Raw genomic sequence first — 16,550 nt, forward strand, 5'->3', positions numbered from 1 at the left:
TGTCTCTACCTCTTTCTCTCTCTCTATGTCTCCCGTGAATAAATAAATAAAATCTTTTTAAAAAAATCATGTTAAATGCACAGTGTCTTCAAGTGGCTGGCTTTTGCAGAGTGCAAGGGCCTGTGGAACCGGCAGCAGCCGGACCAGCAGCAGCGATGCACTGACGCTTTGGCCTCAGTGTGGGACCTTTCCATTTAGTATAGTGGAAGCCTTGCCAGGGGGATGCTTGGGAAACAAGCAAGGGCATCCTGGCTACTCTTGCAGCCTCCTGGGCAAAGACAGCTTGCCCGCTATGTGAGTTGCTGGGCCCCTCCCTTGGGCCCTCGCTGTGGCAGGGTCATTGCAATTAGGAACCTGCCAGCCCCCTTGGGCCAAAACCTTGCCTCATTTGGTCGGTATTCCTGCCTTGACAGTCACCTCTCTGTTAGCCGTTTCTCTGCGGTCAGCTTTCCCCGTGACATTCAGGACGCTTAGGGGCAGTCAAGCATCAAGTACTAATACTTGGGGTGTGCAATTTTGATTCTGGTCCAAGTCAAACGGAATTATGAAAATCAATGAACTATTTAAACAACATCACATTACACGATACAAGCCCACATACCAGCACCGCACAAGATGCATTTTAAAATCCCATTTGGATGATACACTGTTCAGGGTCATCTGTGTCATTTCTCCTGCCCATCGCCACAGATAATCAAAAGCAGGATGGATTACTGGCTTAGCTACCTGTACGTGGCAGCCCTCCCTCCTGCTAAATTTTGCTTCTGTCTCTGATTCTCTGTGTCTCAACTCAGACCAGAATTTCTGTTTCTACCTTGGCAAACAATTTGTCCCCTTTGGCCACAGAAGGCAGCTTCTTCACCTCAGGGAAATGCTCGAGTTCTTTCAGGAGGGCCTGGTGGCAGTGGCATGGCCATACTTTACTGACCTCGGCAGGGCTCTGACCCTGACTAGAATAGCAGGTCCAGTGCTGTGTTCCCCAGCTTCAGGAGGACCAAGAAAAACTCAAAGGAGTGTTCAGAACTGGCTAATGCATTGGAGGATAAAAGCGAAAGAAGTCAGATTTTGTACAGAGAAGACTGTAAGAAGGAATGGTTGCACTATGTAGACTGGGAAATTGCTCATTCTTTTCTGTGCAGTTAAGAAGGGACAGGGGCATGTCTCACTGGGGACTGCTGTTTGGCACTAGAATGGATGGCTGCAGGAGGAAGAGGGACTTTCTCTCCATAGATACTTTTTGGTCAGGAGGGTTTCAGCATAACCCTGGTTGGAGTTAAGGGGGAAGAAGGAAGAAATGGCTGGTTAGCCTCTCTTTCTACCCCCTTTCCTGCTACTGGAGAGAAAATCTCACTTCCCAGACTTCCCACGGTCACTCTTGCGATCCCACAGCCTCCTTCTTTTTTCCAGACTAGACACTAACATTGGACTAGACACTCAAAGACCTGACTTGAGACCCAGACAACTAGCAATGCGTATAGGCAAGGTATGTCCCTATCTGAGCCTCAGTAAAATAACTTCTAGTGTCTCTTTGTGGCTTCAAAATTCCATACTTGTCCCCATGTGAAGGCCTGCGTTGCTCAGCTCTTAAGAGGCACAGAATTCACTATTTGGCAATAATGATGTTGATCTTTTTCACTCACTGCCAGCCCAGTCTGGTCACTGGAAGTATCCTGCTCGCCACACAGTTCCTGCATTGATGGGCTGCCAGTGGCAACCAGGCATACAGCCTGATCTGACTACAACCATATTCTATTCTATTCTCTATCTAGTATCATCAACTTTTCCTTCTCTAGGGGTCATTTTCATCAGTATACAAATATACTGTTATTTCTGTCATTAAAAAAAAAAAACTTCTTCTGTTTACTTCATTCCCCTTGCCCCCAGCCCCAATTTCTCTGCTCCTCTTTACAGCAAACCTCCTCAGAAGGGCTCTTTTCTTCTTACATTCATCACATAACTTATTATAACCATGTCAATGTTATCATTTATCCTTGAAATCAAATCTAGAAAACAGTTACCACAGGTCTGTAAGTGATGCCAATAGTTTTGACCCAAAGTTTGGTTAAATAACCTGCTATTGCATTTGAAGCTTCTCCCAACACAGTTGAATATTTTTTTTTAGTTTTTAATAATTTTATTTTTTATCATGATGATTGTACTTTTTAATCTTCATCCACTATTTTTCCCATGCCGCCCCCCACCGCCCCCTTGAAATTACCAGTTTGTCCTGTATAGTTAAGAGTCTGTTTCCTGGTTTGTCTCTCTCTCTCTCTCTCTCTCATTTGTTTTGTTTTTTAAATTCCATATATGAATGAGATCCTATGGTATTTGTCTTTCTCTGAGTGACTTATTTTGCTTAGCACTATACTCTCTAGCTCCATACATGTTGTTGCAATTGGCAAGATTTCATTCTTTTTTTTTGAGTGATATTCCATTGTATGTATGTATATGTGTGCGCATACACACACACACACACCTTCTTTATCTATTCATCCATTGATGGATACTTGATACTTGGTCTGTTTCGTATCTTGGCTATTGTAAACAATGCTGCTATATCCCTTTGAATTAGTGTTTTTGTATTCTTTGGGTAAATACTCAGTAGTGTGATTCCTGGATCATAGGATAGTTCTATTTTTAATTTTTGGAGGAACCTCCATACTGTTTTCTGGAGTGGTTGCACTCCTAAGAATTCTTTACTCCTTGTTTCCAATCTCTCTCTTTATTATTATTATTATTATTATTATTATTATTATTAAGATATAATTCATATACCATAAAAGTCACCATTTCAAAGTATATAATTCAGTGGCTTTTAGTGCATCCACAGTGTGTGCAGTCATTGCTACCACTTCTAGAACATTCCATCATCTGTCCCAAATAAACTCCATCCTCATTAGCAGCCAACCTCCATTCCTTCTCAGCCCCAGGTGACCACCAAGCTACTTTCTGCCTTTACGAATTTGCCTTTGTGGACATTTCATTTAAGTGGAATTATTCAATATTTGTCCTTTGTGACTGGCTTCTTTCACTTCACGTAATGTATTAGGGGATCCTCCATGTTGTAGCGTGTGTCAGAACTTCATTCCTTTTTACAGATGAATGATACTCCATGGTATGGAAGTACCCCATTTTGTTTGCCTATTCCTGTCCTGATGGACATTGGTTCTTCACACTTCTTGGCTATTATGAGCAACACTGCTATGAACATGTGTATATCCATTCTCTCTGAAATCAGCTCTGCTCAGGCTTTTGTCCCCCATGGTGCCACAGCACCTGCTCTTCTCAAGGTAAACAATGATGTCCACAGTGCTGAATTGAATAGTCAATTCTTAGTCCTTGTCTTACTTGACTTATCTGGAATATCTGACATGGCTGATCACTCCTTCCTGTTTTACTTGGTTCCCAGAACATCCTACTCTCCTACTTTTCTTCCCACTTCACTGGATTGTCCTTTTTGGTCCCTTGCTGGTTTTCACTTGGATGTCTAACTTAACTGATTATATCCAGAATTGAACTCCTGATCTCCCACCAGTATAATGCACTCCTTGCACATTCTTTCTTATATTGATACATAGAAAGTCTATTATCCAGTTGCTCAGGCCAAACCTTTGGAGTTATCTCCAAACCTCTTTCTCTTCACTCCATATCCAATCTATTGGTAAGTCCTGATAGGTCGACTGTCAAAATATACTTAGAATTTAACCACTTATTACTGCCCCCACTCTCTGGTCTAAGTCACCATCTTCTGCCTGGAGCATTGCAAACCTTTCCCCTCTCCATCACTGGGCTCCCCTGTTTCCATAATACAGTCTGATGTCCTCAAAATAGACTGATTCTTTAAAAATGTAACTCAGATTATATCTTTCCTTTACTTAAAGCTCTCTAGTGGTTCTACATCTTACTTCAGAGTAAAAGTCAAAGTCTTTGTGGAGGACTGCAAGGCCTTACATGAAGTAGCCCTGGCCACTTCATTGATTTTATCTTCCTACTATTCTTTTTTTTTCTTCCCACTATTCTTACTCCATTCCAGTCATAGTGGCTGCCTTAATATTCCTTGAACACATCAGGTTGGCTCCTGCTGCAGGGCCTTTGCATTTGCTGTTCACTGCCAGAAATGTTCTCTTTCTTCTTCTTCTCTCCCTGTAGATTGCCATATGGCTTACTCCCTCACCTACTACAGGTATTTACTCAAATGTCACCTTCTTAATGAGGCCTTCTCCAACCACACACCCAAAAGAAAAACCTCTTTTGCCTCACACTCTTGATCTCCCTTACCCTGCTTCATTTTTCCATAGAACTTATCACCATCAGAAGGTCTGTACATTTTACTCGTCTCCCTCCAGTATAATGTAAGCTCTATGAAGGTAGATATTTTTTAAAAACTTCTTTTAAAATTTTAAGTAGGTACCACAACCAATGTGAGACTTGAACTCATGACCCCGAGATCAAGAGTCTCATGCTGTACTGCCTGAGCCAGCCAGGTGACCCAAAGGTATGAATTTTTATCTGTTTTGTTCACAGCTGTATCCCCAGTATCCGAATACTGCCTAGCACAGAGTAAGTGCTCAGTAAGTATCTGTTGACTAAATAAATGATCTAGTTACTTTTGCTTTTTTCCCCTCTAGTTTTGTTGAAGTATAATTGACAAATAAATTGTATCTCTGTCAAGTATACAGTATGATGAAGTGATGACTAAATGAATGAATGGTTGAATTGGTTATTCTGAAAACTAGTTAATACTTCAGCCATTTCTTGTTGCTTGACTGAAGTCAACTGTTAGCTTTCAAAATAGTTGCCTAATTTTAGCTGTGGTATGATGTTGCATGAATTTCTGAAAAATATATTCTCATTAGAAACTTGATCTTTCTTCAGGGTGGTATATTTAAAAATTGGAGCTCTTGAGTCAGACTTGGGAGTTTGAATCCTGGACATCTGTGTGAATCAGAACAAATTAACCATTCTGTGCCTCAGTTTCCTCATCCACAAAATGGCATACCAGGAGCACCTATCCCATGTTGTTATTTGGGGGAATCTAATAAAATAATGTATGTAAATCACTTAGCCTGCTACTTGGCACGTAGTAAAGCTTCAGTGAACAGTGGCTTTTATTACTGTTATTAAGATGTAAGAAATTTTTCAAAAAACAGAGTAAGGCTTGTAATAGAAACAACTGAATACATGTTTCTAAGTGAAACTAAAATAGCTGTCCAGCTTTTTTGTGTAAGTGGCATTTCTTTGGGAAATGATCCAAAATGTGAAGGCCAATTGTTTTGTCCCTTTCCTCAGGAGGCTTTCATGAGATTGGACATACCCTCTTCATATTCTCTGCATCCTCACAGAATAGTCACACTGGGAACCCTTCATACTTAACATTTCCACTTGTCACACTTTTCCACTTTAATGCCATTTCAAACTCTGGGTTCAGATTCCATAGATTATCTTCCCTCAGTAAACTGGTTAAAAATTCAGCAATTCCCTTTTGTGGAAAGGATGCTTGCCAAGTGTTGGCAGACTAGCTTTCTAAATGAGTTGACCTGCAAACAAGGTTGTCCATGCTTGAAAAGGCAAGGACAATGGTCTCTTTCCGTGTCATGACACTTCCTAGTAGCTTGCTGTCAGACACACCCTGTGTTAATTCCCAGTTAAACAAAGTCATTACAGATCCAGTCTGTGAATGCCAGTGTGTGCCAGATTCTTTGACTTATGCAGGGAAACTGAGGAAGCCCAAGCCTGTATGGGAGTGTCTGGCTCTATGTTTAATGGAAGCAGCCAATGGAGTGCAGCCTCTCCCGTTCACACTTGCTTTCCAGGGTCCACTTCTTATATTCTAACTTCTATTATCTCCCACAGCAACTTATACTGAGTTGGGCTGAGCTAGGCTGGGCACACATTCATTTATTCATTCATTAAAAACCACAGGGATCAATAAATACTAGTTAAGCTACACTGCCTCTTTGTTGCTTTAGAACCATTTTCTTAGTTTTGTTATTTAAATGAAATTTTACCTTGTTTTCCCAGCTATGCTGTAAATTTCCTGAGTACTTGGGCTTCTAGATCATTCCTGTCTCCCACAGTGCCACACCTGATTCTTCATTCGGTCTATGTTTTTATTATTATGCTCTGCAAAACTGCTCTGGAGGAATGGGTTTGAACCCTAGGAGTTGGGTAAAATTTTCTCCTTGACTCTTTATTTTTTTTTAATTGTGTTTCTTAGGAGAAAATAGCATGCAATACCTAGCAATTACTAAGCCATTTTCCCACCATAATACAATGTCAAGTAAAAGCCTAACAAAGCCTATGTTGAGAATGAGAAACTTACTCGTAAACAGTTGTCCATCCATTTTCATTACTTTTGGTAGCCAGAAGCCCCGTGTTTCCTGGATAGGTCATCAAGGCCAGATTATAGCCTTGGGCTGACACTCTTTTCAGAACTCCGTTGCTGCTTATGGTCAGCCAGTACACCTGCCCGCCAGGCACCACAAGCCACAGGGGCATCCCACCTGCATCACGGCGAATGTGCACAGAGTTGCCATTGCTGCTGGTAACTGCACCTAAGTCACCTTCGGCATTGTAGGTGAAGTTATATACGTAGTCCCTTGTTATCAAGTTCAAGGTGTGCAGGTGGGTTCCATTGACAGTGAACTGATAGAGCTCCTGGTCAGCAGGTGAAGCAATCTCATAAAGGTTCATGTCATTCAGGTGGGCTTGGTTTCTGCTAATGGTACGAATTCGAACGTTCCCAAGGTCTGCGACATATAGGGTACCATCAGGTGACACTGCTAAAGAGGAAGGGGCCTTCATCTTTGCATCTTTGGCATAGCCACCATCACCTATGAAAGAAAGACCATGATTTTAATAATTGTCATCACAAGCATTTATAAGCATATAACCATATACAGAAATCACTGTGCATCAAGAATCATTTTAGGAGTGCCTGGCTGGCTTGGTCAGTGGAGCATGTGACTTTTGATCTCAGGTTGTGGGTCTGAGCCCCACATTGGGTACAGAGATTACTTAAAAATAAAATCTCTAAAAGAAAAAAATCATTTGAAAAGGAACAATTGGTGAACCAATATCCTCTGTATACTCTTCCCTTTACAAATTTGAAACTTATTCAGAATTCTTGAGTCAGTACCAGGGAAGACAAACAGTGAGATGCAATTATCTCGGTTAACACCAATTTTGAGAAATCCTCAATCCTGCTGTTCAGTATCTATTGCATCACAAGATATAAAAACAGCAAATAATGGAAGCCACACAAAATGTGGCCAAGAGTTCCTGGAATTTATGCCTGTCAGTGCTGTGGGTCTACCTTAGGACTTTCCGATGATACTGTGCCTAGAGGACCTTTCTTTGGCTAATTCCCATTGTCACATTATCAAAGTACACTAAGTCTGTAAGTGCAACAATGATTCAGAACATCAAATTTGATAACTGGAATAAACATTAGATTTGCTTTGAATGAAAGATATAAATTAGCAAAATAAGTATAAAAATAATTGTCCAGGAAAACATTGGAAATATTGATCAAAAGTCATATCGACCAATTTGCTCATTCTTGATTCCTCCGGCCTGAGAAAAGGCAAAGGTTAAGAGAATCTTTTGGGCCTGGATGAGCAGTTTAATAGGACTGCAGTTAGCATGGAGGGATTTCCACATCCCAGCAATAAATGTTATCTATTGACATTTAGAGGAGTGTTTGCTATCTGGAATATCTACTCCACGTTTTGGGGAGAAGACTCTTTTTTAAATATATATATTTCAGTTGGAAGTAAAGGGTACTCTTTGCTAGGAAGAAAATTTTGGATATTTTTTAAACAGTGTAGCACACTGATGCCCTGAGAACCTTCCACTGTGGGATTTTATTTTGCCTGTGTATCTTCAACACAGTCTGCTATAGTCTCTTTGTTTTTTTTTTTATTTTTTTCTTTGTTTTTTTTTTCTTAGTAGGCTCCATGCCCAACGTGGAGCCCAATGCAGAACTTGAACTCAAGACCTGAGCTGATATCAAGAGTTGAACACTTAACAGACTGAGCCACCCATGCATCGCTCTTTGGGTTTCAAATAGCAAGCACTATTAATTTGGAAACAAGTCACTTAGGGGAAGTCATTTTTCCCTTAGCTAAATCAGTAAAGGCAGGTTTTATTGTGTTTCCTTTTCTCCAAAGTAGAAATAGTATCATGATCTTACATTCATATAGTGATTTTAACTTCTTTTTTTTTTTTAAAGATTTTATTTATTCATGAGAGACACAGAGAGGCAGAGACATAGGCAGAGGGAGAAACAGGCTCCCTGCAGGGAGCCTGATGTGGGACTCGATTCCAGGACCCCAGGATCATGACCTGAGCTGAACACTCGACCACTGAGCATGCCCCTGATTTTAACTTCTTAGGAGTATCAAACTTTTATGATAGTAGCTTATCCTCAATACAACAAGGTGATATAACTGAGACAAGTGACATTTCTACCAGATGAGGTAAGCAAGTCATGAGGAGGTTTTGTGGCTTTCCCTGGGTCACTTGGTCAGTTGGTTGCAGAACAATCACCAGATACTAAGCCATGTGGCCTCAACCCATCGGTTTCTCCACTCGCTCATACTAATGCTCACAAATAACACTTTGGTTTTCCTTTTGACTTTTCTGATATGCGTTTTTCTTTTGGAAACAGAGAGAGGGAGCTGCTGAATCGCTAAAAAGGTCATACCTGAAAAACAGTCACAGTTGGGATCAATTTTGCAGTCACAGTCAGTAGGGGCACCAGCTATGATGGAGATCTCTCCGTTGGTGGTGACTTGCTGAATGCGGTTTACTTTCCTCTCATCTGTTTCAGCTATGAAGAGCAGCCCGCTGTGGGAGATGCTGATGGCCCTAGCTGACTCCAGAGTGGAGTGAATTGCCACCTTGCTGACCAAGAAATGATCGATGCCTGGAACCTGGCAGTGAATGGGGCGCCCTGCAATGATCCGCACGCGCCTGTTCTCAGAAATTTGCAGCACAATGTTGTTATCCAAGACATACAATGAATTGTCCATGGGATTGACTGCAAGGTCTGTTGGCCACTCTAATCGCACCTGCAAAAAGAGCAGAACACACACCATTAGGTTACAATATCTTTCCAGGGGCAGTTTTAACTTGAAAGAAAAATCGGCTTATTGGTTCCCTCGTCTCATGAATTTCAGCAACATTGGTGTGGTGTGGCCAAGTTAGAGGTGGTGGTTGATCGAATGTTCTGGGAAACACATTTATCATTCATACCATTTCCAACATAATGTCAAGTCATTTTCTATAATTCCAGAAGGACTAGAGCAGTGTTTCTCGGAGTGTGGTCTCCAGATGAGCAGCAACAGCATCGCCTGGGAACTTGTTAGAAATGCAAATTCTCAGACCCCAACATAGACCTATTGAATTAGAACCTCTGGGAGTGGGCAACCAGTCATCTGTGTGTGTGTGTGTGTGTTTTAAATATTTTATTTATTTATTCTTGAGAGACAGAGAGAGAGAGACAGACAGAGATAGAGACAGAGGCAGAGAGACAGAGGCAGAGAGACAGAGAGAGGCAGAGACACAGGCAGAGGGAGGAACAGGCTCCATGCAGGGAGCCTGATGTGGGACTTGATCCCGGGACTCCAGGATTACGCCCTGGGCTGAAGGCAGGTGCTAAACTGCTGAGCCACCAGGGCTGCCCCTAATCTGTGTTTTAGTGAGCCTTCCATCATCTTCTGATGCACACTCAAGTTTGGGGACCAATGCTCTAGGACTTCCGTGTCACTAGGACATACAGATCTCTGTCACTCTCCTGTAGATACATGGAAGAGAAAGTGATAAAGACTTCTGGAAAACACAGTGCCAGAGAAACTGGATTTTACTCTAACAGCAACCTTTTGGGACAGGATCTTCCATTAACACAGACCTAACGTCCATCTTGTGGAACACTCAGGCACAATTTATCAGCTGGTGATGTAGGATCCTAAGTTGCAATGCCCTGCCCCCTAGCCTGACCTGGTTCACTCCACATCTCCTTTTTCTGGCATAGAGAAAAAGCCCACATGAGCACACAGTAAGAAGATAGTCATCTGCAAGCCAAGGAAAGAGGCCTCAGGAGAAACCAAAGCTACGAACACCTTGATTTTGAGCTTGTAGCCTCCAGAACTGCGAGAAAATACATTTCTTTTGTAGTGTATCCAGTCTGTGGTATTTTTTAAATACTTATTTATTTATTTTAGAGAGAGAGAGGGAGAGAACGAGTGGGAGGGGCAGAGGGGGGTGGAGAGAATCTCAAGCAGACTCCACACTGAGTGGGAAGCTGGATACAGGGCTTGATCTCATGACCCCAAGATCACCACCTGAGCCAAAACCAAGAGTCAGACGCTCAACTGACTGCTCCACTCAGGTGGCCCTGTGGTATTTTGTTACAGAAGCCCTAGCACACTAATACATCAGGTAAGGGAGGGATGCGCATGTCCAGCTTTATTCGGATGGCTGTGAGAAACCACTAAAGGGCTTGAAGTAGGAGTGTGACACAGAGGAATCACATTGGCTGCTGTTGAGACGATACTGGAAAAGGGGAAGGGAGAAGAGGCAGGCCCACATTAGGAGGCTCGAGCAGTGGTCCATGTGGGGGATGATAGTGCCTGAATTAGGATGGTAGCAGTGGGGATGGAGAGAAGAAGATGGATTTAAGACGTGTTAAGGGCAGTTAGAAGAAAAAGGACTGGCGTGTGTGTGTGTGTGTGTGTATTGTATCTTGTGCCACATGCTGTGCTAGGCACCTGGGGACGAACACACAGGCCAACCATACACGGCCCCATTCTAGTTCCTTCCTGAACACAGTGGTCAGCCCAATATCTGCCTTGACATCCCCTCATAGCTATTTATCACTGGGCACTTTCTCAGAAAACTGTGTTCCATGTACTCTTCACCCCACCACTCCGTTATCCTATACTTTATTGCTCTTCTCTTAGGTTGGACAAAGGCAGTCCAATCTGGCCCATTCCTGGCCAAAATAGTAGCAGTAATGTGGCTACTCTTCTTTCCTTGAGTGAAAGCCCAAGGAAACTTTCGTTTTTCTCACTGAGTCCAAAAGTCTGAAAACAAGATCTGGTCTGCCATTGCACTGGGAAGCCCTCTCCATCCCTAGCTGGCAGAGGCCTTCCACTCCATCAGTAATGAAGCGGACAAAGGCCAGTCTGAGGTAGGCCTTCCCTCTCATGTCGCCTCATAATGGAGGGCAGCTGGTGATGTTGTAACATGGGCAAAGGTTGTCTTTGGCCTTTCCTCTCGTACCACTTGGGGCTCTTTGTCCCTGTTTCTGAGAGTGTCTCCCAGACACCCAGCAACCTCATTCTGCCCCCGTGTCTCTCTGCGTGCCCTCGACCTCCACAAAGGCTGTCCTTCCCTGGTCAGTACCATATGCCTCTGGGCAGCTAGGAATTTGAATGCTAATGGAGTATAAAGCGGAGCTGTGTTATGCATGTTCTACAGAGCCTTTCAGACTGAGGCCATTGGATAAACATTAAACACCAGCTTTAACAGCTCCCCGAGCAGTTTGCTGTGATGTGTTCCTCGGCACGTCTGTCTGAGGCCTGTGCCTGTCAGGGCCCTGCCACCGAGAGGGAGAGTGCGGGCCTGCTGCTACGGAGGGTGCCAACTCCTCGCTTTGGCCCTCCACACACTCTATCCCTCCTATACAGCAGCTGGCTGCGTGCACTGGTCCTATGGAGCACAGTCCCCCAGGAAATAACTTGGGGCTGGCTGAGGAAGAGGAAATGAATTTATTTCAGTACAGCACTCCTATTTTGATCAAGTCTGAAGTCAGTGACCCAGAAAAAACAAAGCTGGCAGAAATGACGTTCTAATTATCTCCACTCTGAGAGCTGAGGCCAGGGCAGAGGCCAGGGACAGCACACACCTGGCAGGAGTCAGAGAAGGACATGTTTTGGACTCTGTTCTCTGCTGTCAAAGCTGCCTCTGAGATAAAGGCTGGTGGTTGGAAGATAAGCTGTTAAATTCTCCAACTCCCCCAACCCGACTTAAGTCAATACTATTGGTGTCATGTTTATTAGATTTAATATTGCCTCAAAAATACACCAGCTATTGTGTCTGTTTGTTTTCTTTTCCATCAAATAAGTCACCCTCTGGCAGTTTCCTGTGACTAAAGTGGCCTTTGTGCTTCTGAAACACTTTCTATACTAGCTACACAGAATCCCTTTAATTCCCATTTGATTTGGCTGGGCAGCTTGTCTATGAAATCTGCTCAAATGAAAGATGTGTGGCTACTTAGTAGTCCAAGGTCTGCCTTTTCAGAACCTGGACCTTTTCACCTCTCTTAGGTTGTCAGTTCCTTTTATATCCTTCTCACGTTAAATACTCCCATTTCCAGGTAATTTTTCAAGGAACTGGTGCTTTATACCCACACAATAGAAACACTATATTTACTACCAAGGCATTTCCATAACACACAACATAACATATGGAACCGGGTCCTTGAGCTGACTCTGGCAGTCAGAATTAGCATCTGTTGGTTGCAGTGAGACCCTAGGATTGTATGTTACCAAGGTAGGGCTAAGGTTAATCCCTGAGGGTTGCTGGCATTTGCCCAAGTGGTTTCTGGGGAAAAATAAACATTTCTTTTGGAGGTGGGAGCAGAAAGAGATGTAGGAGCAGCAGGGAAGCTCTGGAATCTCTGCCTGGTGACCTGGCCTACAGGCAAACCATTTGGCCTAATTTGTGGTGGTTGCCCCACCTTGTAAAAATACATTAATTTGTTTGAAATGTCAAAATATATTTATGCTAAACCAGTATTAAAGGTCATTGGTGTAGCTGCCAGCTCGGGGAATGTGCCCCTCTCCCAACAACATTCCCTGAGAAATAACCCTGAGCAGGAAGGAGAGCTTGGTCTGGATGTCAAGCCTTGACAGCACTATGTCTTCCTCTGCTAATTGAAAATCTGCCTTGAAGGGACTTGACTCTCAGGTCAGCCAGTTCCATGGTTGGTTTAAAGATCCAGCTAATTTTGACCGAAGGTAACAGTATATAAAGCAGCAGAGTCCTATGGGGGAAAATCCATGTGTAAAAGCAGTATTTAAATATGAGCCCTCAGTTTGACTTAAGCTAGAATTTCCTCAGTCAAAACTTAACCCCACACTGTAGATGCAGACCATACACTGGATACTTGGGCTCTTTCTAACAGTTTGAAGGCAATTCCTTCCTGTACTGTGTGTCACCCTAGGCAAATGAGGTATCTTCTATGAGCGTCTGGTTTCCTCAGCTGCATCAAGGAAGAGAGGCTAGCATTAGTCTCTCTGTTAGAGTTACTGCATGGATTGAGACAGTGATACTACTTGTCCACATAACATCCTTATGAATTTTGCCCTGCCCGTCCACCACGTGCACTACCATTGACTTAATATTTTTCTTTAAATTGACTTATTGTATAAATAAGTGCTTCCCCTTCCTTTGAACTGATTCTAATCAATAACATCTATAAAATTACAGGCTCGCTCATCTGAGCCTTTAATAAAAGTAACTACTGTTTATTGAGTGCTTCCTATGTGTCAGGCTCTTTGCATGGATTATGACTTTATATACTTAGAGCAATCACTCGAGAAAGAAACGACTGACATCCCCATTTTTAGATATGTGCTCATAGCCCCAATGCCATTTGATTCTTCAGCTGGAAGGGTGGATGCATTTCTTCATGTTCTCCTCACCAATTCTTTACCTCATTTGAATCCCTCTAAGGGTTATTCTCTTTGGCTGAGAAGGTCAAAGCTTATTAGAACTTGAGTGATTCCTCGTTGTCTCTGTCACTTGTCATCTTTTGGTTCAGTGCATTGTGGGTGCCTACTCTGTATCACATACTATTATCAAGGAAAAGAAAATAGGTCTCTGCCCTTGATTAGCTCACAGTCAAGTGGGGGACGGCAGATCCAGAAGCAGCTCATTTCAATATAATGTGGCTAAAGTGCTATGACAGACTGACATAGGAACACGGAGAGGGAGTTTGGGGGCAATAACTTCCAGAAGGTAAACGTCAGCTTCATCTTGAAGGATGAAGCTAAGGCACTGAGATGAAGTCAAGTGGGAGGAGTGATTTCAGCAGAGGGAAAAGAGCAAATGAAAATAGGAAGATGAAACCACATGGGATGGGGGGAAATAATACGGGTCTGGGTTCCTAGAGCATAAAGTCAAAGTAAGGCATATAGTGCTGGTAAAGGAAGTTTAAATGTTTGCCAGGGGGTAGGTATAAGTTTCTGCATTGAGGCATGATTGTCATCTGGGCCAGATCACTCTTTTTTGTGGGGGCTGTCCTGTGCACCATGAGCTGTTTAGCAGTGTCTCTGGCTTTGAGTCACAAGATGTCAGTAGCACCTCCCTGTGAACTGTGACAACTCAAAATGTCCTAGCCGAATGTGCCCTGAGGGCCAAAACTGTCCATTGTGGGGAACCACTGGACTAAATCATGGAGGGCTGTGTGTGCTAAGGATTGAGGACTTAAACTCTGGTTGAGGAGTCTGTGAATATACTCACAGCTGGGGGGGCTGACATGGTCAGATTAGTATTTTAGAAACATCACCTAGGCTGAAGTTTGGGGGCAGGCTAGGGGGAGACCAGACGAATGCAGGAGAGCCAACTGGGAGGCCAGCTAGTCACAGACATTCACGTATCAATATAGCCATCCAGCCAAGCAGCTGACAACTATCTGAGGGCCGATCTAGACAAGTCTAGCGCTTGCCTCCATGGTGCTCAGAGTCTGGAACACTGCTTCTCATACCTTTTGTTTTTTTTTAAAGCCCTTTGAGAATCTGATGAAAGCTACGTACTCTCTCCATAAGAAAAGGTTCAGATGTAGAAGAACGAAGGGGTTGGGAGCTCAGGCTCTGGAGTTAAGACTTCCTGAGTTAAATTTTGTCTCTTATTTGCTAGCTCTGTGATGTTGGCGCAAGTCAGTTAACCTGTCTGAGCCTTGGTTTCCTCATCTAGAAATTGAGTACGGGAACAATATTTTCTCTCAAACATTTATTATAGGAATTGAAAAAATCCACATAGAGCACTTAGCATAGTGCCTGGTACATAAAAAGAGCTCTATAAAGGGTTGCTACTTATTTTTTATTATGGAACATGCTTGTATGTCTTCTGGTCCCTGACTATTGCGGTGTCCTGCTTCTTTGTTACCTCATGAACTTTGGAGTGCAATTATATAGTACTCATGGTCTTTCAAAGTTCCTCCTGCTTCTATGCCATCAGCCATTTTCCCTCTGTTCATTTATTCCATTCCTTAGGAATCCTTCTAAGCTATGTGTCCTCCAAGAAATGTGGCTTATATGGGGGTATATTATTTCACATACATCTGTCAGCCAATTTCACAGCTAATATTTTAGCTTATTACTTGGATTCCCCGCTGTTATTTGTAACAGGATTCTTGGTACAATTCCAAGGGCAGAACATGCTACTTTAATTATTTTCCTGTCTTCTGCCAATAAATATCGATTTATCCCATTTTTAGGCACTATGCTAGGCACTAGGGAGCCAGTCTAACCAAGACAGACTGGGTCCTGCCTCCACAGGGCTTACACTCTTGTGCTGACTTCATTTCCTTCATTTCCCAGCATCCACAAGGGGTTGCTGGTGACACAGAGTGGTAGACTATTTCTGTTTCATTCTATCCATTTCAAGAAATCAACTGTCATGAAAAAGCCTCAAAAACATATAGCATGCCTGCTACTATGCTTTACAATTGCCACCAAGTGCTAATAACTTCTTTTCCCGAAGTTTATGCTGCAGAAACCAGTGGTTTCCCAAAAGGCCCTGTCTTCCCATCCCAAACATGACACTTCTAATCTCCGTTCTTTACATTTTCAGCCTTATGGCTCATTTGAAAAACGACTGTTTGATTGTGATCTCTGAGGCCTCTTCAGTAGGAATTTCCAGGAAATGTATGATTATCTGTTCTGTAGTATGCCAGCCCTGGGGAAGATCCAGTGACGGGACTGAGTGCTCTGTGCCAGGTGTCCTGCCAACTCCACGTTAGGTTTCCCCATGCTTCTAAAACCTGACAACTCCAGATTGTTAGCATCACTTTTTGTCAGTTTTCAAATGGCCTTCTCATTTCTTGACACTGATACTGTCTGAGCTTCTTCAAATTTATAAAAGAGGGAAAAAGCCGTCTGGAGAAAGTTTGCTTTTCTGCAGTTGGAAAGCAGGATGACACCTTTGAGAGTGACGGCTCTTATTGATCTTCCTTTTAAAAAGTGGAAATTATTAGAAGATGAAATACACCAGGATTACATGGACTTGTCAACCGGCAAATTATTTCCCATTTTCTCAGATCCACACTCTTGTGTTTCTCTGAATAGCAGCTGGAGAGTTTGAGGAACCTCTCAACCTTTGGTCAAATGCATCAGCACAGTCTGTCTTCATAGCTGCCCAATCAAAAAAACGGGCATTTAAGTCACATTATTCACTGCAGATGAATAGTCAGGATCATTCTAATCAAGAGTTACAGTGGGACTGATCTTTAGAATCATTGTGCTGCAGAACCCACAGAT

General features: G+C 42.9%; 1 protein-coding gene across 7 annotated transcripts in view; it reads right to left on the reverse strand.

Moving 5' to 3' along the window:
* TENM1 (teneurin transmembrane protein 1) overlaps positions 1 to 16,550 on the reverse strand; it is a 796,092-nt gene that overhangs the window by 33,772 nt on the left and 745,770 nt on the right. For all 7 annotated transcript variants that reach the window (XM_072744131.1, XM_072744132.1, XM_072744133.1 and 4 more), the window contains 2 exons: positions 8,708 to 9,074; positions 6,323 to 6,833 (listed from right to left, as the gene is read on the reverse strand). In XM_072744131.1, the coding sequence (XP_072600232.1) occupies positions 6,323 to 6,833; positions 8,708 to 9,074 (878 nt within the window). The remainder of the gene's footprint in view (positions 1 to 6,322; positions 6,834 to 8,707; positions 9,075 to 16,550) is intronic.

Source organism: Vulpes vulpes, chromosome X (assembly GCF_048418805.1).
Source record: "Vulpes vulpes isolate BD-2025 chromosome X, VulVul3, whole genome shotgun sequence".
NCBI classification, from domain to species: Eukaryota; Metazoa; Chordata; class Mammalia; order Carnivora; family Canidae; genus Vulpes; species Vulpes vulpes.